Source organism: Schistocerca serialis, chromosome 4 (assembly GCF_023864345.2).
Source record: "Schistocerca serialis cubense isolate TAMUIC-IGC-003099 chromosome 4, iqSchSeri2.2, whole genome shotgun sequence".
NCBI classification, from domain to species: Eukaryota; Metazoa; Arthropoda; class Insecta; order Orthoptera; family Acrididae; genus Schistocerca; species Schistocerca serialis.
In genome coordinates, this window is record NC_064641.1 from 207,393,563 (window position 1) to 207,419,013 (window position 25,451).

At 37.4% G+C, this 25,451-nt stretch overlaps 1 protein-coding gene across 1 annotated transcript in view; it reads left to right on the forward strand.

The window, feature by feature from the left end:
- The window catches only part of LOC126474352 (sodium/hydrogen exchanger 3), a 658,867-nt gene that overhangs the window by 628,690 nt on the left and 4,726 nt on the right, over nucleotides 1-25,451 (forward strand). Inside the window, exon 13 of the mRNA XM_050101818.1 lies at nucleotides 12,192-12,356. Within this exon, the coding sequence (XP_049957775.1) occupies nucleotides 12,192-12,356 (165 nt within the window). The remainder of the gene's footprint in view (nucleotides 1-12,191; nucleotides 12,357-25,451) is intronic.

Sequence of the window (25,451 nt, forward strand, 5' to 3'; positions counted from 1 at the left end):
CCAGCTTTCATCTGAAATCACAACAGACCTCCACCCTGCCCAAAATGAGCTCTTACTTGTCATCAATGACATCGCAGATGGTGATGGTTTGGGATCAGTGGAATGCACACTATAGGGCATCTGACTTGGTACTGTCCTTAAAGTAACCTATTTGTAACAGTTTGTTGCGTCACTGTGGTGCCAACTGCTGCCCAAATTGTTGCTGCAGATGCAGTACGATGCACCAGAGACTTATGCCAAACATGATGATCTTCACTCTTTGTAGTGCCACATGGCCATCAAGAGCACGGCCTTCTTGTGACCGAACATTCTCGTGACATCAGCTGCCACCAGTCATGTACAGTTGCTACGTTACTGCCAAAGCTTTCTGCAATATCACAGAAGGAACATCCAGCTTCTCATAGCCCTATTTCATGAACTCATTCAAACTCAGTGAGGTGCTGATAATGTTGTCTTTGTTGCCTGAAAGGCATTCTTGACTAACAGCAACTCACAATGTCCAGTCTCAAAAGTAACTAAAGCTTATGACCATTACAGCATGTATTTAAAGCAAACCTGATTTGCATCCTAACAGTGGTGCTACTAATGCAAGTCTTTCTTGATTGGTGTGAAATTATCTTTCAGATGTAGAAACATGCCTGCTAACTTTCGTTTATGTTGCACAACTCCTTCGTGGTGTTTTGATTTTTTTCCATCGTTGTATATGTGTATAAACAAACATGTAACTTCCATGGATTTTACATTTAACTGATTTCATGTCACCTTCTACACTAGCATGCTGAAGATGAGCCCTGTATCGTCAGTGAATCCCTCTAAAAACTGTGGGAATTGTGGGACACAACAAATCACCCACTTGAGGTGGATAACGAAAGCTCATTTTTTCCTGCATTACACATACAAATCTCTCTCATTGTGTTGACCTGTAGACTTGATTGCTAGTGTACTTTCTTTCAGTACTGTCTACTGCACAGTCTTCTGGGGCATTGAAATTACGGTCAAGAAAAACATTTGTTTTAAGATTTTTGTGTTACATTGACAACATTGCATAAGCCTCTTCATGGACCAAATCGTTCTTACACTTACATGCCAATATATATACTTTCTGGTGATGTTTGTGGTTAATATCAAGATCAAATTTATGAATAAGTGCAAACAGCCACCACAATACTAAAAGTAACAATAACAAACATATAGACTATTCATCCCTATCTAGGTACTTAATTGACAATATTTTTGTGGGCAGAGCAGGAGCAGCTCTGTATCACTGTAAAGCAAATAGTCAGTGGACTGTCAGATCATGATGGTGAACTGCTTACAGTAAATGACATTAAGCTGTGTCATAAAACTAAGTATTCCTTTAAATCTTACAGGGCAGGAAATACTGATAGGCTAGAAATCTTCAGACTTTTCTTGCAGCAGATTGACTGGAGCCCTGTATGTATGGAAAAGAATGTTAATGATGAATTTGTACTGTAATATTTTTAAAAGAGTTATAAAAAATCTGAAACTATGTACATCACATCTGAAACTGACAACTCACATAACAAAGCAGAAACCATTGGGCTAGCTATAAAAAGGAGAGAGTGGGAAAACCTGGAATATATGTCTGATATAGAAATTTGTCATAGTGGAAACATAGTAAAAAACATTGGAGAGAAAATTGCTGATATCTTCAGTAGACATTTCTTAACAGCTGCTGAGAAAATTGGCTGTAAAGGCTCAATGAGTGATGCATTAGCACATCTGCATAAAGCTGGCAGTGCCAGAGCTGTTCAGATGCATGTAATTCCTTTCATAATTAGTGAGATCAAACAGATAAATGAAAAACATGAAAGCAAAAATTTCTTGTGGGGCTGATAATATTTCAACAGTGCTATTTAGGCACTATCATGGTTCAATAAATACAGCCCTATGGCACACTTTTAATGAATCCCTAATTCAAGGTGTTGCCCCACTTAGATTAAAATATGCTGTGTGAAATCACTTTTCAAAACAGATGAAAAAAAAAAACTGATATATCAAACTACCACCCCATAACCCTGCTAATAAATTTCTCCAAGGTCCTAGAGAAATGGATGTTCAGTGGAACTGCTGATCACCTCAACAGCCATAACATTCTTTCTCAATGTCAGTTTGGTTTCGGCCAAGGCCTATCAATTGATGATGCTGTTTTCTCCTTCACTTATCAATTTCTGAAATCTGTTAACAGCAAATTGGCACCAATTGGAATCCTATGTGACCTATCCAAGACTTTGGACTGTGTCAACCATGATATACTGTTAAGAAAAACAGACTTTTATGGGTTAAGTGGAATAATGAGGACATTGATTAAATCTTATCTTACAGCTATGAAACAGAGGATAACAATTACTGACAGTAATGGATTCCAACTTCATAACAAAGGGGCTCAGTCAGCAGTGGAGCTCCACAAGACTTGCTGCAGGGCCCCTTACTGTTTCCTTTATTTATACATGACCACTCACACTGTACCACTTCAGTGAGCTAGTTCTCCCTCTTTGCTGATGATATTTCTCTCTTAATAGATAAAACAGCAGGGAAAAACCTAAAAACCCCTGCTAATGGTGCTTTTATTGATTTTCACAAATAGTTTAACTGTAATGGACTCACCTTCAATGTTAATAAAACTCATTATATACAATTTCATTTGACACAGAAAGAAAAAGTGGGTAGAAATAAAAAGTGTAATGGACAATGTATACAAAAAGTGGGCTCTGCTAAGTGTACCTTTACAGAAAATTAAATTTGCCCAACCACATCCTAGATCTGGAAGAAGAAAAAAAGACTTCATTCTGCAGCTTTCGCTTTACATGTAATTGTATCATCTGCACATAAGGATGCCGTTAGAGCTGCTTACTTTTGGTATTTCCATGCATTGTTGTCTTATGGCATCATCTTCTGGGGTAACAAGCCAATGGCAAAAAAACTTCCATTGCTCAGAAGAGAGCTGTATGCATCATAAATGCTGTGCATCAAAGACACTTATGCAGGAAGCTGTTCCTGAAAAACCAAGTTCTCATAACAACACCTCTGTATATCTTCTCCCTTGTATGTTTCATTAATAAAAATCACTCTATTTTAAGAACAAATAGTGAATATCATAGGTACAATTCAAGGACTAAAGAGGACTTAACATTGGAACCGGTCAAACTTCACCCTTGTACAGAAAGGAGTAAACTATTCAGCATCAGAGATTGCAATGTTTTACCAAGAAACATTAAAATACTTGTTCTTTAAACACCAAAATTCAAGAGCAAAGTGAGTCAGTATCTGATGCAAATATCATTCTGTTCAGTTAGTGATTCTTTAGAGCATGTGAGCAGGTATTTATGTAACTTTTAATTGCATATATGGGTAAACTATTTGATGCAAGCGTAAATGCAAACTATTCCTAGTATGAATGACTCATAATGTATGTATAAATATTATTGTTTCAAACAGTGGGAAATCCAGGATGAAATAGTGAGAATGTTATGAAAAGGGTAGACTGTTGCTCACAATATAGTGGGATTGCTGAGTCACAGTTAGGCACAACAACACTGTCAAACAAGTAAACTTTCAGCCAAAAAGACTTTCATGGGAATTACACAACACACACACACACACACACACACACACACACACACACACACACACACACATATATATATTGTGTTTGTTTGTGTGTCTATCGACCTGCCAGCACTTTCGTTTGGTAAGTCACATCATCTTTGTTTTTAGATATATTTTTCCCACGTGGAATGTTTCCCTCTTTTTTTTATATATATATATAAAAACAAAGATGAGGTGGGAAGGAGAGGGGAAGACGAAAGGAAGTGGGTTTTAAGGGAGAGGGTAAGGAGTCATTCCCATCCCGGGAGCGGGAAGACTTACCTTAGGGGGAAAAAAGGACAGGTATACACTCGCACACACGCACATATCCATCCACACATACAGACACAAGCAGACAAATATGTCTGCTTGTGTCTGTATGTGTGGATGGATATGTGCGTGTGTGCGAGTGTATACCTGTCCTTTTTTCCCCCTAAGGTAAGTCTTCCCGCTCCCGGGACTGGAATGACTCCTTACCCTCTCCCTTAAAACCCACTTCCTTTCGTCTTCCCCTCTCCTTCCCTCTTTCCTGATGAGGCAACAGTTTGTTGCGAAAGCTTGAATTTTGTGTGTATGTTTGTGTTTGTTTGTGTGTCTATCGACCTGCCAGCGCTTTTGTTCGGTAAGTCACCTCATCTTTGTTTTTATATATAATTTTTCCCACGTGGAATGTTTCCTTCCATTATATATATATGTATATATAGTTATAATAGAGGGAATCATTCCATGTAGGAAAAATATATCTAAAAACAAAGATGATGTGACTTACCAAATGAAAGTGCTGGCAGGTCGGCAGACACACAAACAAACACAAACATACACACAAAATTCAAGCTTTCGCAACAAACTGTTGCCTCTTCAGGAAAGAGGGAAGGAGAGGGAAAGACGAAAGGATGTGGGTTTTAAGGGAGAGGGTAAGGAGTCATTCCAATCCCGGGAGCGGAAAGACTTACCTTAGGGGGAAAAAAGGACGGGTATACACTGTCACACACACACACATCCATCCACACATATACAGACATAAGCAGACATATTTAAAGACACAGAGTTTGGGCAGAGATGTCAGTCGAGGCAGAAGTGCAGAGGCAAAGATGTTGTTGAATGACAGGTGAGGTATGAGTGGCGGCAACTTGAAATTAGCGGAGATTGAGGCCTGGTGGATAACGGGAAGAGAGGATATATTGAAGAGCAAGTTCCCATCTCCGGAGTTCGGAGCTTGGGAACTTGCTCTTCAATATATCCTCTCTTCCCGTTATCCACCAGGCCTCAATCTCCGCTAATTTCAAGTTGCCGCCACTCATACCTCACCTGTCATTCAACAACATCTTTGCCTCTGCACTTCTGCCTCGACTGACATCTCTGCCCAAACTCTTTGTCTTTAAATATGTCTGCTTATGTCTGTATATGTGTGGATGGATGTGTGTGTGTGTGCGAGTGTATACCCGTCCTTTTTTCCCCCTAAGGTAAGTCTTTCCGCTCCCGGGATTGGAATGACTCCTTACCCTCTCCCTTAAAACCCACATCCTTTCGTCTTTCCCTCTCCTTCCCTCTTTCCTGATGAGGCAACAGTTTGTTGTGAAAGCTTGAATTTTGTGTGTATGTTTGTGTTTGTTTGTGTGTCTGTTGACCTGCCAGTACTTTCATTTGGTAACTCACCAATGGAAGTCCCTGTAAATAAGTAACTTGGATGAAAACGTATTCCTATCCAGGAAGTTTGGTTTAAGCAGGATGATACCACAGATCACACAGCAAGAATGTCAATGGAAGATATTCGGAATGTTTTTCATGGTCACTTCATTTCCTGGTTTGGTGAAATTAGTTGTTCTTCTCGTTCCCCAGACCCGTTCATGTGTGACTACTTTTCATGGAGTCAAGTCATGTGTTTACGAGCATAAACCATATACCCTTGATGAACTGAAGGAAGCAATTCATGTGGAAGTTATTGAAATCGACAGAACAATATTAGAGAAGGCCGAAGCCAACTTCTGAGAGCACCTGTAGAAGTGCTTCACTGAAAAGGGCCATCACTGGTAGATGTTGTTTTCAATCATTAATTTTGTACAATGGCAACATCATTTGATGCCTCACCTGTTGTAACTTGACTTGTTGCACATCTCTAAAGGTTCTCATTGATGATATTTATGGAACATAATGTCATAATGAATTAATGGAATATGAGGAAACAATACTTTTAGGAAAGACAACATTATTTTCAGAATCTGTTATTAAAGACTTTGTAAAGGTACACATCATGGAAAATATTTTTAACAGTCATAGCAGCTATCAGTGGGATAATAAATGGAATCTCATCATTTTCATCATCAGCCTGAGCATTGTTGGCAGTATACATCCCAGGCCATTGTGAGAGGTTACCCGTCAGCTGAGTGTCATACTACCATTGACAGTACCGACTGTGTCACTGGGTAGTTCGAATAATTTAGTTGGATAGCTTAGTGTGGAAAGCCTAGGTAACAATATCCATGTTCACATGTTTGAAATGCATGCAGCATGTTTATACAAGGTGCAATGTGGGAAGTCTTTGCAGACTCAGCTGAAGATGACTAACAGGTGTCCAGTTGAAATATCATACTTGGAAGTAAATTAGGCCAGACTGCAACATCAAATTATCATCAAGTAATACAATGTCAAAACACAGGTGAACATGCAGCATTCACATATTTTAAATGTGTAAATTTATGGCATGCAAGTTTTGTTCAAACAGTATGCAAAAAGACTGAAAAAATGTAAATGTTTGTAGAATACAAATGATGTAACACTTGTTTGACATGGAAGGAAAAGAAAAGTTAATGTAAGGGAAATCTTCAACGTGTTTATAAATTTATGATATCTGTGTTGCTAGTTTATTTCTCCAGTTAAATGAGGATGTATATGAAATATTATATATTATAAAATTAATTAATATATTATATGTTATAAATTCTAAAGGTTAGGATGTAATTTATGTTTAGTCCAACAATTTTATCCAGCAATTATTTTTACTTTTATCTCTGACATTATTTTGTGCATGTGAAAAATATTAATGTGTGCCATGGTTCATAGTCCATTTTGGACTTTTTATATCCATCTACAACTGTTGGAGTGAGCCAATTTTTAGTTTATCTGCAATATAAGAATTCTTAGTAAAGAACTGCCATACCCAGACCAACATTTAGGTTGATGAATGCCTTGCTTACAGTATCAGTAAGCTGTTGCACTATAAAATAGATCAGAATATGTGACAATTAAAAGAACAGGTTTCAGATGTAAATAAGTATTACCTACAAAAGTGTTATAATAAAGAATAAGAAAGACAACATCATCGCATTTAGATAGGAAGTTCAGGAACATAAATACTGAATTCATCAGCATGTTAGTCAGAACAGAGTTTGACACTGACTTATGGGGCTCAGATAGTGAAAAAGGAACAAGTATTTAATGGGATGAAAGAAACTGGAACAGAAAAAAATAGAAATAGAATAGAAGAAAACTAATGAATGTCTATGCTATGTGAAGTAGGAAGAAAAGATACATAAGTAAGAAAATAGTGATGAAGAGACAAATTAAATAGCACGGTAAATCTCATAGAATCAGGTGTACTGCCTGTGCTCTGCATCTTCCCAACACAATATTTTGATGTTGTACCTTGGCATCATATCAGGTGTTTCCTGAGACTGCTTGCTTTGTCGACCAGGTCCCGTATTTATATTTGGGCAGTGCCTGATGTTCACTATTCTGTCCATGCCTACTGTAACTGTTTCTTGTGATGGTATGTGTTTCCGTCCAAACCCATTGAAGCTGTCTTCCATCCCATGGCTTTCCATATTAGGTCTGCATCTGCCAGGCATGTTCCTAGCACTATTGTGATGCTGTAGGTTTTCCTTATGCTGCTCATGACCGCAGTGGCTTTCTCTTCTGACTATATCATCCTTCTGGCATTGTGAATTCAGTCCAGTGCACTTGCTGTGGCATCAGTCTGCTGATGGAGTTGCATGTTATGTCTGCACATGTTGTGCCAATCTCTTATGTTGGTAGCTGCTATATGAAGTTCTGTGTTATGTCCGATTGCAGGCTGTGTGGCAGCTAAGGTTTCAACTAATTGATGTTGTTCCCTATCTTGTCTGTGACCACTGTGGTTGTCTCTTGAGAAGGGAGTTGCCACCTGGTACTTCGCATGAGGTCTGATCCTGTTAATTTTGCTCTTGGTCATCTGATGTTCATTACCAGAGGAGAGAACTTTTTTCCAGTGTTTCTGTAATCATTCAAAAGCCATATTTCATGCTGCACTGAGCTTCTATCCTGCTTCCCAGCTGATCAGGTTCTTTGCCATCTTGATTTCAATAGAGTCATTGATGACAGTACCCCAGAATTGGGGGTGGGGGGTCTGAGCCAGAAGCCTGGTTAGGTCATGGTGTGTTGAAGTTCCGGGCAGTGCTCTGCTATTTCTGTGACTGATTTAGTGGTCTGTTGTGGCCTAGAACAAGAAGAAGAGATCAGGAAGGTAGCCTTTCTACCATATGCAGGACCTGTTTGTACAAAGATCAACAGAATACTGAAGAAACATAAAATTAAAAGTGTGTTCTGCTCACCCAATAGGATCAAGGCACTCCTTGGAATGTTCAAGGATGATCTGGGATTAAGGAAACCTGGTATTTACCATGTACCTTCTGAATGTGGTATGTCATACACTGGTCAAGTCACCAGAACAGTGAAATAAGACATACCATGCTAAGACAGGCCACTAAATCAGCAATAGTAAAACATTGCCTGGAACTTGAACACATCATGAATTCTGACAGAACCAGGATCCTTGCACAAACCATCAGATTCTGGGATAGTGTCATCAATGAATTTATTGAAATCAAGATGGCAGAGAACCCAATCAATTGGGAAGTGGGATAAAAGCTCAGTATGGTGTAGAATCCAGCTTTGGAACTACTACAGAAACACCGCAAAAAGTTCCCTTCTCCAGTAAAGAACCTCAAACAACTGGGGGCATAATTAACAGGATCAGACCTCATACAGACCACCAGGTGGCAACTATCTCCTTAGAATACAGCCACAGCAGTCACGGACCAGGCAGGGAACGTCATCAACCACCTGAAACCTCAGGCACTTCACAACCTGGAGCAGACATAATTAGGAACACCAGATAGTGGCTGCTAACATAAATGGTTGTTGCAACATCCATGGATGTAATATGCAACTCCAACAGCAGCCTGATGCTGCAGGAAGCTCATTTCACAGGCATAAACTAGAATTCAGAATCTAGGAGGATGACAAGGCCTTGAGAGAAAGTTGCAGTGGTGGCAAACAGCATAAAGAATGTCTACAGCATCAGAGTAGTGCTAGGTATGCGCCCAGTGGCTGCAGATCTAGTACGGAAGACCATGGGATGGTCTCCACCAAGGAAGACAGTCACAATGGGTGTGGACAGAAAAGGAAATGCCTGGAGACAGATATCACCACAAAAACAGCCACAGTGGGCGCAGATGGCGTAGTGAACACCAGGCACCACCCAGGCATAAATTTGAGAACTGGTCAGCAAAGCGACCAGTCTGAGGAAACACCTGGTGAAGACACTGTTATGACATCAAAATATTGTGTTGAGAAGAGACAGAACATCAGCAATAGATCCAATTCTATGAGATGACAACGAATCACCAGTAAATGTAAGAAGTTGTGTAGAACTGACACTTTATATTAATCTGTTCTAAAGTACTTAAAGATTTCATCTCATGTATCCTTATAATCATGTACCATTATATTCTTGTTTCTCTCTGCTTTTGAGGTGGCTGAGATACATTTTTTCCTCACCAATATACAAAAGATCAGAGCAATTTATTTATAAAAATCTTCAGAATTCCATGAATGTCACTTATAAATGAAGTACTTTTTTTGTAGCTTATGTAACAAGTTACTCTTTTATTTTTTTTAATAACAAACTTTTAAAGGATATGATTTTTGAAACAATGAAGAATTGGAGAATATGATCAGATCACAGTTGCTAGAACATACTGACTCACAAATTTATGATAGTGTTCATTTGTTACCACGATGCAATAAAATTGTCATACAATACGCTGGGGGAAATTGATGGAATGTAATCAAAGACTCAGCTCACTTGAATAACAAATTTTTCACGTTTATAAACATATTAGGTAAAAATGTAGAAAATACAGATAGTCCTTTTAGTCTTTCAGCTACAGCAAAATTTTAGGAATATTCTTAATATTTGATATTATGGTTCCTCTCAAGATAGTTCCCACAGTGAGGTTTGCTTCAAATTACAAAACTTCTGTGTAAACACTACTAAGCACTCACTTATCAGTAAAAGAGGCCTTCATAAAAATAGGGATCCTAAATAGTGGTACAATCACACCAAAGATGCCACACAGAGAAGATATACTTATTCAAATGTGGCTCAGATACACACAGAAAATCTCACAAAGTGTCTAAGAAAATGTCCTCAAGAACAGTTGCTATTGAGAAAGAAAAAGATGAGCACAATTAAAAAAAGAGATCACACCAAAATCTAAAAAATAGTGAAACATGAGCATAACAGTACAAAAGACTTTAAAAAGCAAAGTGCGTTAAAGATAGTAAGGCACACTACTGACACCTGATAAGTACACATGCAGAATATGATACAAATATTAAAATCTTCTAATGAATAAAGAATTTCCACAACAGCCAGAGAGATAAACAAGCTGATAACAGTGCCCCTGTAAATGAAATCACTGCAGCAAAAGTTAAATACGCACCATCCAAAATGAAAAGCACCAAAGCAAATGGGCCAGATGAATATCTGCCAAAATGTGGGAAACACTGGCTGATGCGGGGGGGATATGGCTTGCCAAACTGTTTGACAACAAAAAGTGAGAACATAGTGATTACGTGGAGGAGCAATGTGCTAATTCCTTTCTACAAAAACAAAGGAAACATATATGACTGTGAAAACTTTAAGGGTATAAAACTCACATCACATACCCTTTTAATCTATGAAAGAGTCCTTGAAGACCACCTATCTGAACTTCTCTCTTTAACAGAAAGTCAGGATGGATCCACAGCAGGAAAGGGAAACACAGATGCCATTCATGCAATAAGATTAGTGATGGAAAAATGCAAGAGAACAAGCAAAATATTTGGTTGGTCTTTATACATTGAGGAAAAGCTTCTATCAAGTACCAAGATCATTAATATGGCAAGCTCTAAGTGCACTGATGCCCTGAAGTACTATAACTGACTTGTGATGGAAATGTACAACTATGTCCAGACCTCTGTCAGAAGTTCTGCAGGTATCAAAACACAGGTGCTCATAAGGGGAGTGCTGTAACTCCTTAATTGTTCAGTATTGTAATGAATTATTCAAGACCAAAGATACAGATACCAACCCTATGAAACCTAGGTGATGATGATGTATCAATTATATCTGCTAATTTCCAAGAAGTTCATGAGAACCTAAAGGTGTGGAAGAAGATACATGAAACAAATAGCTTGTGCATGAGTAGAATAAAGACAGAGTTCATGATGGGCAACTGAAGTCCTGATGCCACAAAAACCACAGATACTGATCTTGATAATGTCACACTTCCAGGAGTTAAAAATTTTAAGTAGCTGGGTTCAGTAATAACAGAGGAGCTATCAACTGAAGCAGATATAACTCAAAGAATAATATCTGTTTAGAACATGTGATGTAAGCTTTCAGGGATTCTGTATGGTCCAAAAATTCCCATAAAAACCAAAGACAAAATTTATAAAATGGCTGTAAGACCAGCACTGTTGTATATTAGTGAAGTCTGGACAGCAAAAAAGACTCAGCAACAGATTCTGCATATAACAAAAATATGTGTTATGATGAGTGGGCGGAATAACATTGAAAGATAAAGTGTTCAGTGAATTCATAAGAGGTAATTTTAAAAGTCATCCCTATAAACAAGAAACTCTCAGAATCCAGGCTGCAGTATTATGGTTGCATAACACAAAGATCTGAAGGCATATTGTGAAATTATTAGGAAAGCCAACCTTGAATAAAGGGTACATGCAAGGACATAGAAAGAATGATTAATATTTGATATTCAATGATTTTCTGTGCCCTAATTATAAATGTTCTCTCCACTCATTTTTAAAGTCTTTTGCCGAATTTGACATGTCATTGCTACTTTCATTCTTCACTGTGTTTTTCCATTTGTTATGTACAGGGATGAAGAGAATCATAAATGCAAAAATGCAGTGCTTTTATTTGGAGTTTAACCTATAAGCATATTAAACACAGGCTGCTGAGGCACAAATACTGCTGCTATGATTTAGAATTGAGAGTGTAGAATAGCTATAGACAAAACAAAATGCAAATTCTAAAACAATTAAAACATTAACATTTTACAATGGTATATAGCCATTTACAGACTTTTACATGATTATGTCTACATGTTTTAATTAAAATGCTATTTTAGTGAGTAATTGATGCTTCATAGATTTCAGTTCAGAAGGTATGTAACTGAACACTCTGTGTTGTTTGTGTTTGTGATTATTTTGTTTCAAACCACAGAGTATGTAGCATGTGCTTGTGTGTGTTATATGTACAGAATGTGCACGTGTGACGACTCCTACTGCTACTGAGACCATGTTGCCTTGGAAGCGTGACGACGAAGGCGAATTAAGCACTGGTCCTGTCAAGCAGAGCGAGTTCCCTGCCTGGTGTTCCAATAAGGAATACCTTGCATACAATTCACCTTCTGCTACATTCCTAGGTAACTAACAACCACATCCCTATTCCACAAATCCACAGCTGATGTTTGTGGTTAACAAATTTGTAAATAAAAATAACAAATTTACTAACAAAGTTAATGCATAGTTGATAGTTAATCAAAGCACTATGTCAAGTGCAACAGTATCATTACTATTTTCAACACATGTGAGTTAAGGAAAATTGATGAAATGGATGAAACAAAATAGGCAATCAAATGAAGGTACTGGTAGCTGAAACAGAAAAACTGTCAGTTTCATTGTAAATAAGATTAACTTACTTTTTAACTTACTTTTCTGGGATTCTCAAAGTATTTGTCCCAATGTATTAACAAAATAGTCTATTGGTTTTTGAGCAGTTCCAACTTTGAATACTGGTGGTGCACTAGCCAGTATCAGACAAGATGAAAATGATACAAACTACACGCTGGGAAGGCAATGACAGTGACTTCAATTTAATGCTACAACATTCAGATGACGGAAGTCATCAATAACTCTAGATGTCATAGTTCCAAAATTTTAAAACTAAAGGGATATAACTGGAATATTACAAAGGCTTGAACAATGCTGTTTAAGAAAAAATTGTACGGGAGGCATAAGTAATGCTAGGTCTCAAGACAGTTAATGTTTTACTGAACAAACAGCCTTCTAAAGTTTTACACAGAAAGCAAAGCAATACAATGGCTTTCTTCTCACCAGTGTGTCAAAGAGAAGTCATTTTACTTGATTGATATCTGTTACAGTTCATATCTGTACAAACACATCATTTTCAAAAGTTCTGTTCTTGAAAATAGGCACTTTCTTGCATGATACATCATCACTAGTAGCATCTATATGAAAGATACTTACAGCCAAGCTGTTGCAGATCCTAGTAAGTACCATATTTCTAACTGCCTAATTATTTCTGAAAAAGATTTTTCATAGTGACCACTGTAATTCGTAATTCAGTACTGTCAGGGTCAGAGTGTATGACAAATGGTATTCTTACTTCCATTCCTGCCATTCCTTCAGCATAGACAGCCAGAGCTAATAATTACACAACAATTAAACACAATGACTTCTGAACCTATATTTTTCCATGCTACAGGTGAACAATTACATGTTAAGTCTACTATTGTGATGCCTGTCAGTGTCACTTTCTTTTATAATTATTTGATTTCTAACTTCATTATTTGACTAGAATAGCATACCATTATGCACTTACTAACAATTAATTTTTAAATTTGTAAGGTAAAATCATAAAATATTTGATATTATAGTGTATTACATAACCCAGCTTTCCATTTCAGATCTGTCTTACTTAAAGTACACTGATGTAAACAAATGGGACTGTTATGCTTTATAGAGAAATGTGAACTAAACCAAATGACAATACTTCAGAAATTGAGCACTTATTTACCTTGATATCATTGACTGTCATTATTGTAGAGGCATATGTATTACAGATGATGAAGATATTGAAGAAATTTATGATATGATAAAATAAGTTATTCAGAGAGTTAAGGGAGATGAAAATTTAATAGTCATGGGGGACTGTAATTTGATAGTAGGATAAGGAAGAGAAGGAAAAGTAGTAGGTGAATATGGGCTGGGGGTAAGGAATGAAAGAGTAAGCTGCCTGGTAGAATTTTGCACAGAGCATAACTTAATCATAGCTAACACTTGGTTCAAGAATCATGAAAGAATGTTGTCTACGTAGAAGAGGCTTGGAGACACTGGAAGGTTTCAGATAGATTATATAATGGTAAGACAGAGGTTTAGGGACCAGGTTTTAAATTGTAAGACATTTCCAGGGGCAGATGTGTACTCTGACAACAATTTATTGATTATAAACTGTAGATTGAAACTGAAGAAATTGCAAAAAGGTGAGAAATTGAGGAGATGGGACCTGGTTAAACTGAAAGAGAAAGAGGTTGTAGAGAGCTTCAGAGAAAGCATTAGGCAATGATTGACAAGAACTGGGGAAAGAAATACAGAAGAAGAATGGGTAGCTTTGAGAGATGAAATAGTGAAGGCAGCAGAGGATCAAGTAGGTAAAAAGTTGAGGGCTAGTAGAAATCCTTGGGTAACAGAAAAGATATTGAATTTAATTGATGAAAGGAGGAAATATCAAAATGCAATAAATGAAGCAGGCAAAAAGGAAGACAAACATTTCAACAATGAGATCGACAGGAAGTGCAAAATGGCTAAGCAGGGATGGCTAGCAGGCAAATGTAAGGATGTAGAGGCAAATAGCACTAGTGGTAAGATAAATACAGCCTACAGGAAAATTAAAGAGACCTTTGGAGAAAAGAAAATCACCTGTACAAATATCAAGAGCTCAGATGGAAAACTAGTCCTAAGCAAAGAAGGGAAAGCAGAAAAGTTAAAGGAGTATATACATAATCTATACAAGTGTGATGTACTTGAGGGAAATATTATGGAAATGGAACAGGACATAGATGAGGATGAAATGGGAGATATGATACTTCATGAAGAATGTGAGCAAGAAGTATGAGACAGGTGAAATAACCTCAGACTTCAAGAATAATACAATAGTTCCAATACAAAAGAAAGCAGGTGTTGATAGGTGTGAAATCAGTGAGCTATTAGTTTAATAAGTCACAGCTGCAAAATACTAACACAAATTCTTTACAGGCGAATACAAAAATTGGTAGAGGCCGACCTAAGGGAAGATCAGTTTGGATTCCATAGAAATGTTGGAACATGCAAGGCAATACTGACCCTATGACTTATCTTAGAAGATAGATCAAGGAAAGGCAAACCTACATTTCTAGCATTTGTAAACTTAGAGAAAGTTTTGACATGTTGACGGAATACTCTCTTTCAAATTCTGAAGGTGGCAGGAGTAAAATACAGGGAATGAAATGCTATTTACAATTTGTACAGACATCAGATGGCAGTTACAAGAGTCAAGGGGCATGAATGAGAAGCAGTGGTTGAGAAGGGAGTGAGACAGGGTTGTAGCCTATTCCTGATGTTACTCGATCTGTATATTGAGCAAGCAATAAAGGAAACAAAAGAAAAATTTGGAGTAGGAATTTCAGTCCAGGAGAAGAAATAAAGACTTTGAGGTTTGCTAATGACATTGTAATTCTGTCAGAGACAGCAAAGGTCCTGGAAGAACAGTCAAATGGAATGGACAGTGTCTTGAAAGGAAGATATAAGATGAAAATCAACAAAATCAAAACGTGGATAATGGAATGTAGTCAAATTAAATCAGGTGATGCTGAGGGAATTAGATTAGGAAATGAGACACTTAAAGTAGTAGATGAGTTTTGATATTTAGGGAGCAAAGTAACTGATAATGGTCAAAGTAGAGAGGATATAAAATGTAGACTGGCAATGGCAAGGAAAGCCTTTCTGAAGAAGAGAAGTTTGTTAACATCAAGTATAGATTCAAGTCTCTGGGAGCCTTTTCTGAAAATATTCAAATGGCATGTAGCCATGTATGGAAGTGAAACATGGACAATAAGTAGTTTTAACAAAAAGAAAATAGAAGCTTTCAAAATGTGGTGCTACAGAAGAATGCTGAAGATTAAATGGGTAGATCATGTAACTAATGAGGAGGTACTGAATAGACTTGAGGAGAAGAGGAATTTGTGGCACAACCTGTCTAAAAGAAGGGACCGGTTGGTAGGACATGTTCTGAGGCATCAGGGGATCACCAATTTAGTACTGGAGGGGAGTGTGGGGGGTAAATATCCTAAAGGGAGACCAAGAGATGAATACACTAAGCACATTCAGAAGGATGTAGGTTGCAGTATTACTCAGAGATGAAGCAGCTTGCACAGGGTAGAGTAACAAGGAGAGCTGCATCAAATCACTCTCTAGACTGAAGACCACAACAACAACAGCATGTATAACAAGCCTTCTGCAGCATACATTATATTCATGTATACTTTTCTAAACACTTTTGGGTCTCAAATATATCAGTGCAGCATACTTCATTAATGTTTTTTATGAGTTTTGATTTGATGATATAAACAGCCTGGTCTCCTGTACCTTTATGAGTTTCCACAAAAAGAGAAATGAACACACTGAATGTTAGAATGCTAAACAGTTCATGAAAGTAGAAAATCTAAAGTTAGATATGGAAAGGACATAGATAGATATTTTAGCTACGTGTGACATGCAAGTGTAAGAAGAGTGATATTTCTTTTTTCAAGTGTGGGTCACAGAAAGGCATTGCAAAGGTGGGAATAACAGCCATTAGGGCATTGGAAATAGATGAAAGTACTGTCTGTAACATAGTGATGATTATTGATGGTGAATTTGTTGGTCACAGAGTTGGAAGACAGTGGAATTCTATTAGCATTTGATAATATTATTAAAATTTGTCAAAGAAGATTGGAATTCATTGCAATGACAGAGTAGAATGTAATGGCTGGTGAAGATAGGTGAAAAGATATAACATGAGAGTTCCAGTTGGTAAACAAAATAAAAAGGGAGAAATAAAATAGAAGGCTATGCTGAGCATGAGTTAATCAATATGAATACAATTTATGAAGGCCCTGAGAAGAATATGTAAGGAGATGTCAGAAGGTCAAGAAAAAATTGCACCATACTTTGATGAAATAAAGGTTCAGGAGTCAAGTCAAGTACAACAAGAGCTATCCAGGTTCTGCCAATGATATTTACCATAATATAACACTAATGAAGTTCCAGTAACAGTTAAAGAGAAAGCAACAGAAACATTTGAACCTAGATAAATAGTTGTTGTTTCCATTGTTGTTGTTGTTGTTGTTGTGGACATCAGTTTGGAGACTAGTTTGATGCAGCTGACAAGGTGGAGGAACTAAAAAGCCAGACTACTTTGCAAGAAAAGAATATGTGATGAAAGAAATCATGGCACTTCAAGGTCTGTGTGGAAAAAAAGTAAGTAAGTACCTCAAGAAAACTATTGAAATTGAAAGAGGCACAAAAACTGAGAGCCATGGGTAATATATGACATAGTGGCATTGATTAAGAAAATACAAAAAAATGTTCTAAATGAACAGCAACAATAAAAACGCAGGAGAAATTGGCTTGTGCAATTTCCTGTGGGAAACACTTGCAGTGAAATGTGGAATACAGATTAAGGCTGTTATAATAAATTTATTACAACACAGATATACAGCCCAAATATGTGTGCACTATACTATTGTTCAAAGTGAACTCCAAGTACCAAAGGCAATGTATGTGACCAAACATGCTTGGCTGGCTACTATGCATGGCATGGCTTACCCATTTCTGAATGAAAGGAGGGAAAAACAACATGGTGTTATGACTACTGTCTCATTTCAATAAATGCAGGTGGTATTGGCTGAGGCAGAGTGGAGGTTAATGGGGATGGCTGTAGGTAGATTGTAGATCTGTGTGGATTTGTAGTGGTGGTATGCTGGACTGTGGGGGTGACAGGGTAGTGAGTACAGTAACATCAGGACCCACTAGCATGCTAGGAGGCGAGTGTTGCAACCTAGGAGCTGTGGTAGCAAGAAACCCATCAGCTGATGATATTGATGTAATCATGATCAGTTTGATGTCACTGGGCAGAGTTTGTAGCTGTAAATTAACTGTCTGTTGAACAGGCAACATGTTTTAGTTGAACAGACAACATGTTTTAGTTTTGATTTTTTTTCTCAGTTTCGTGGTGAATTCATCTCTGCTGAGATATCATATGCAAAACCTGAGGGACACAGAGGACATGTCCTCACCGTAAGAAAAATTCATTGTACTAACATGAGTTGTTGGGGCTCATGAACTGCAATGTGTTGTGGCCCTATGTGTGTGTCCATTGCCAATGCCATGACATTTGCTGTTTCATTGATATTAGTTGTGCAGGGAGTGTGCTGCAGGAAAGGACATGTGGCATCCAGCTCATATCTTACAGAACACTTCATGATCTTCTGATTATAACATTTGACAGTCATCAAGTAACTGTTGATGGTTGTCATATGTGGAGCACATTGAAGGTGCTGCCATGTATGGTGATGCCATGTATGGATTCATCACTGTTGATTTGCTGAAGTGGAAGTATCAGAGGAAATCTGCACCCAAGATTGGTTCACAAGTGTGTGTGTGTGTGTGTGTGTGTGTGTTTCTAAGAAATCTAGCACATAGAATCTATTGTGTCACTTAGGATATGGGCAAAACTTGTTTGATCCAAGTGTTTTTAACATTAGGTGGCATCTTTGCACACTGCAATTGGGTCATGTCAGCTGCTAGTGATTGTGGACACCGTGTCACAGAAGTTACATGACTGAATGCAAGTCCGGAACTGTTCAGGTCATGGAGGCTGCCCACTACAGTGACCATTGTTGTCCAAGACATTTGTGTATTTTCGTTCCAGAATCACAAAATTCTTGTCAGCCAGAACTAATTTGCTTTCCATTTTTTATTTTCATGTGAGATCATTGCCATCTGGATCTGTGGTGGTACTTTGATGAGCCATAGTGTCCAAAGAGTGTTATCTGGCATGAGTGATGAGGAGATAGCTGTATAGACATGTCTAAATATGAGATGGTGTTCTGTTATCCATTGTGTCCTTGAAAATCACCTGTCACAACTGCACAACTGTTGCTCCAATGCTTTTGTGAGCCAGTGGGACAACTCATCTTTGGTGCTGCTCGATTTGCTGTTAATTGTGGCTGATAATTTGGGCATGCTGTCCTATGTTGCTCAAAAGGATGACAAACTTGGAAGTGTCATCAGTGATGCCACGTTGCTGGGTGTTCCAGTCGGAATGGTGGTAGCTTGCTCACAAACATTTTGTTGTTGACATGCTGGGCCATGTGATGCCCAGTTTGCTGGGCCCCACATGGGGTTGTGAGTGGATGTGGCTGGAATGTGCTCAGTGTAGGTTGGCCTATAAAATCTGACAACACAAATTTGCATAGTCAGGAAATAGTGTAGAACATTGTCTTGTTGGAAAGGTTGAGTAAACTCTGTACCAATATCATCAAGGAGATCAAAGTCATTGCACATTGGTCATGCACATGTGGCCCATTGTTGTAGTTAACAGCACAGTATGGAAGAACATCACTTTTCCATTTCACATACACTGTAGTTTAATATGTGCAGTGAAAAACATTATACAAAGCACCTTGAGAGGCACTAAACTTGTAAATGTTTTTCACACAAGTGACAATAGTGAGATGATGCAATTGTCGTATGAAGGCATTCAGGCAAGATGCACTGATGGATTTGTAATGGCTGAGCGGGATTAGCCAAGCGTTCTAAGGCACTGCAGTCCTGAACTGTGCGGCTGGTCCCGGCGGAGGTTCGAGTCCTCCCTCGGGCATGGGTGTGTGTGTTTGTCCTTAGGATAATTTAGGTTAAGTAGTGTGTAAGCTTAGGGACTGATGACCTTAGCAGTTAAGTCCCATAAGATTTCACACACATTTGAACATTTTTTTGGGAGTTGTAATGGCTGCTGTTGTTTATTGTGGTGTCCCCACTGTGGAAGTTCCTGGCACCACTATGGAGATTCATGGCGAAAAAGCTTGCAGTGAAGTGCAAAAAGTAGATTTCGGCTGTTATAAAAGTTTATTATGCTCACAGTCATAAAACTTGAATAAATGTGGACTAAACAATTGTTCACAGTGAACTCCAAATTCCAAAGACAATCTCCTCATGGGAGCTCAACCGCTGACCAAAGAGTCATATTATTTCATTATTGATGGTTGAAAGTGAGATCACAGTGAAGGGAAACTGTAGTGAAGATTCAGTTCTTATCTTTGACTAGCCTTTCAAAAAGCTTCATACGAACTTAGAAAAAACAACATTCGGGTATTGATAATAATACCAGCCAGACTCTTCAGGATATCAGGTCAAAGACTGGAGAAAGAACTATAGTTTTGTTTATTTATTATCTCTCCATTGCATCTTATACAGTCCATCATACTTTATGATGCCAAAAGTCATAATCTTAAGGTTATACTGTATTTATTTATATTTGCACATTCTGTTCTATAGATGATTATTTAAGACATTATACTGGCTACCTTGCTGTCTTGTACAGTAAGTGTGAATGTTTGATATTATTTTTTTCATTTTCTCTGTAATAATTCTAAGCTTATAGGCAGCCACTAATGTTTTGAGATGTATGTAAGGACAGTGGTGATAAGTTTAAGTTTTTAATTAAAAATATTTATGGATGTCCTAATGTTTTTCCCAGTATAATTCTGTTAGATTTCTTTTGTATCCCTAAAAATTTCGGTGTTGCAGGAAAATTACTCCAGAATATGATTCCATATTTTATGTTTGAATGTAAATGTCCACAATATGCACTCACAATTGCCTGTTCATTGGTGCACCTCCCAGGATCATTAAGACATAAAAGCTTTCACTCAGATGTGGTACTGGATTGTCTTGGGGACAATACAAGTAACACGAAGAGCAATGGTAATCATTTACCATGTAGTTGATGTGTTGGACGGTTGATAGGCACATAAACAGTACTCAAATTTTTCCTCAGCTTTTGGATAATGTTCTTCTTCAGAGGAAAAAACCAAAAGAAACATACTTGGCATAATAAGAGAGGAAAATGGATTAGTACCGGACAATATGTGGTAATATGAGAAATTATAAAAGGGAAAAAAGTTTTGCAGGTGAACCTAAGTGAGTGGAAGTACACCTAAAACAAGGGGAGATTTAAGATGGGACAAAATAGTGGTACTGGAGAGAAAAAAGAAAAGGAGATACAAGGAATAGAAATTACAGAAGAAGAAATAAAATGAGACTAGAATAAATTATCATTAACTACAGCCTGGCGGTGACGAGAGTGAAGCACATATTATGTAACAAGTTCTTGTCTGCAAGCATCAGAGGTACCGATACTGAGAGGAGCAATCTCATCCCTTATCATATGCTGAAGAGTGTGCTTTGGGTGTTCTGTGTTGCAAAGTATATACACTGTCTGATTAAAAATATCCAGACACCTATTAGTGGAAATTAATACAGGATGCATCCATCCTTCACTTTTACGATGGCTTTAACTGTACTAGGGTCACTTTCAATAAAGTGTCTCAATATCTGTGGGAAAGCAACAGCTCTTTGTCACCTGAAAGTGTTATGTTGGGAAGACAGGACTCTGTGCAAAACAGTCCATTTCAGTAATGTTATTGTCCAGAAATCAAGCTTTAGAGATGCTGCTTCAACAAACTGCATTGTCATCCTGATACAAACAATAAACTGTTCCTCTACTCTATGCAGGACACAATCCTGTATAATGTGTTCATATCCTTCTAGATTTATCTTTTTCTTAAATGAAAGACGGGGACTACACCCTAACTGTCAAAGACACCCCCATATTGTAACACCACCTCCTTTGTAGTATACTGTTGGTACTACACCTGTTGGCAGGGAACATCCTTCAGGCATTTGCCAAACCTCAACTGCCCATCAGATTGCTTCAGCATATAGCATGATTCATTCTATATCTACTTTACTCCAAATTGCCAATTTCCAGTCATCCACTGTCCAGTTGCGTTGGTCTTTACAGCATCTCAAATTTCACTTAGCATTGATTATAGAAATGTGTGGATTATGAGGAGCTCCTTGACATATTGCATCTGCATCTTCATTACTCAAAATCATCACTTTTTAGTAGCCTACTCTGCAGCTGCATTGACCTTTACACCATCTCAAGTGTGGCTTAGCCTTGACTACAAAAATGTGTAGCTTACGAGGAGCTGCTTGATGCTTGTACCCCAATCTTTTCAACTCCCTGTGCACAGTCATTGTGCTAGCTGAACTGCTGGTAATACCTTGAACTCATGAGTGATTCCTTCCACTGATTTCAGGCAATTTTTATTTGCAACCACCCTCCACAACTTCTGAAGGTCACTGCCCATCAGTACATAAGGCAGCCTTTCATTGGTTTAGCTGTCATTGTTTTTTAAAGTTTACACTTTACAGTCACATAAGCAACAGTTGACTTGGACAGCTTGAGGGGGATTGAAATGTCCATAATGGATTTTTTGCTCTGCAGTGACAGCTTCTCTGCTAATGAAGTAATACACCCCACCTCATTTCATACTTGTGGATCCACCTCTCATGGCAGCTAGTCATCAGTCTGCATTACGTAGGGGTGTGCCAATATTTTTTACTTTTTTTCAGATGATGTACTCTGCATGTGCAGTCATCATTACGGATAGCTTAACAGACCCACATAAAAGACAGTACAGTAGCTGCACAACAAACTTCAGCACTTATACTTTGACACCAGCCATCTTTTCCACATGAATGTTTCATTTGTTTAGTGACTTTAAAAGTGCAAGCTTTAAAATCCAAAGGAAGTAACACACAACAGTGATGTACTATTTTTTTAATTACACACCAATTAATTTCATTCATTTAAAATGTAATGGAACATTAAAATGTTCAATGCAAAGAGATCTCTGGCACTAGCTACTGATCATAAACTGTGCATTTTGAGAAAAAGCATGTTACCAATGTCAATTCACAAACCTCCTACTAATTGCATTGAATGGTACTTCATGCTCAGGCTGTGGTGGTTGAACTGAGTGATGGACAACCAGTTTGCATGAAAGTTTAAAATCTGTACTTTCAGAAGGTTATAACTGCATACTGTCATAATTATGATGAAATTTTCAACCTGGATCAGTTTCTGGGGCTGATGTCTTGCAAATGTGCACTTATCTTCTTCAGATATGATTAGTGACCAAACACAATGCCATTGGGAATAGAAATGCCATTCCGACAAATTCTCTTTCCTCCACTTGTATGATTTAATACCTGGAAACATCTGTCCATCTACAATTTGTTGAATATCTCATTAGTCTATTCATTCTCTCACTTTTGTTCACTTGGTGATTAATCTTAGTAATCTTCAACTGATGGTTCAACATTTGTTTTTTCACCTTCTATGGCATGGCAAGGTTTAGCCATTATTGCAAGACCTCTGTGACCATGAGGCTCTGAATTATTGGTGTGTATACATTTTTATTCCGGTACTGTGAGTTTTTTCCATTCCAGTAAATTTTTGAAGTGGGTGATGTCTTCACATTTGTGCTTATGTTGGCTCATTTTGGTTTAGCATTGACTGGTGTTGCGATGATATGTTACTGATATTTGCCCCTCTCAGATCTAAGGGGAAGTTAAGAGAGAATTTTTTAACAGTAAAAAATGTTCTTATAGTTTCCTAATACTTTCCATTAGATTAAATGATACAATACCAATGGCTGATTATTGTCCAATGCTTTATTTTCAGGCAGCTCTCTTGCTTGTAAAACCTTCACACATCTCATGTGATATGTATAGTTACACTGTTTGAATGACACATACTACTGTTCAGAACTTCATCAGGAGCTTATATAAACTCAGTACTGTACTGTTCAAAGAGGAGGACAATTCATTGAGAATCTCCTTTCTCACACCTTTCCTCGTCAGCCACTCAGTAGCTGGGTGATTCAATAGTTTTTCCTTAAAGAGAGAGAGATAAAAGGATTATTTTCACCTTTGTATCCTCTTAATCTCATTATATTTTTGCTGTGTATCTGTTATAAATGTAATGTTCCTGTTTTAATAATAGATTTATCATTAGTAATATGAACCCATCAAAGTACTATAGAATGCTAAAATTATATTTATTAGTACATGTGGTAGACATTTTTAATATAAAATCATAGATTACTTTCAAAAAGTAAATACTGCGTATAAAAATTGTTATTTTAAGAATCCCAAAGTGAGTTTACCAAAATGAAATGTTACTGCAGTTCGTTTGGTTCATTTTGAAATGGAACCAAGCACTCATTCGCTAAATCACTATGTGGGAAATGTTAGCCACATAAATCCTTGATACAAAGCAGTTGTTAATGTTGTTAATATATGTCCAAGAAACTACCAGCCACATAAACTTGCATTGAGTAGGAGCTTAACTGCAAGTTCCACTTTGAACAGAGGAAAGTCCAAGATAGAATAACAACAGTAGTAAAACTTCCACATTACTGCTTCACTATCAGCTCAGTTTCTATGAAAATCTGAAGCTCTTTTGATTTGCCATGAGTGTAAACTTTTGATATGAGGGAGGTGAGACATATGAAAATAAACTGATAGAAGAAAGATGTTCAACACTTGAGGAGACAATGATTGAATCTTCTAATTTCTTGTTCAATAAAACCGGGGCAGTTTCATCTAATGGTTTCTCCTGATATATTGTGCTATGTCCCCTTTTATTTTTTAGTTTTTTTGAAGTGCTGCCTCATCCCAGTGACATTGGCAATTACTTCTCTTTGTACTTTGTTATTTTTGTCTTATTGTATGGTTGGAAAGATTGTGTATTGAGCAGTTTAACCTTTAATTGATGGACAAATATTAATTAAAGTGTACAAAAGAGAAGACTATTTCAGATGTTGCAGTAAATATAACTTCCATACTAACCAATTCCAACTAATTACAACAGAAATTTTTTGCTTGTGACAAACATTTAAGAAAGAAATGCTGATATTCTTCTGAAAATAAAGCAGGTGGGTCATGTTGGGAAGAGAGGGATGAGAGAAGATTCTAGTTCTGATGGCTGCTGTGTGTATACTGTTGAAACTATTCTGAAATTGAGTAGTTACAGAAGGGTAACTTAAAAAAGTTATGTTATTGAAGCTTCCTCAATCTTAAAAATATCAGTGATTCCTGAATCTTTTCATTCTTCTGATACTTTCACAATTTTTGAGGGATCCAGCTGATTAGTAACAGAGATATGAGATAATTATCTGCTGCTCTGCAAGAATGCATATTGTAAGTTTTCAAATAAAAAAAGAGAATGAGGAAAATGTTCTGAAGAATGAAATTTTAAAATTCATGATACCATGACTTCCATTTTTCAGAGCAGTTTTGCAGGTATAGGTTTTTTTAAAGTAATCTCACCATGTATGAAATCTACTGGAAAAAGTTTATTTTGTTGACAATAAGTAATCAACAGATATGCATTCTTACCTTACTTTAAAGAAATATGAACTGTATGAAATAGAAAACAGTTTCCCATTTTTTGAAATCCGTCCAGATCCTTGAAAGACAGAATGTTGTAGGATATACACAACTTACATAATAAATGTCAGAGGGCCTTACTTCTCACAATGTTGCCACATTTATAAAGTATTTGC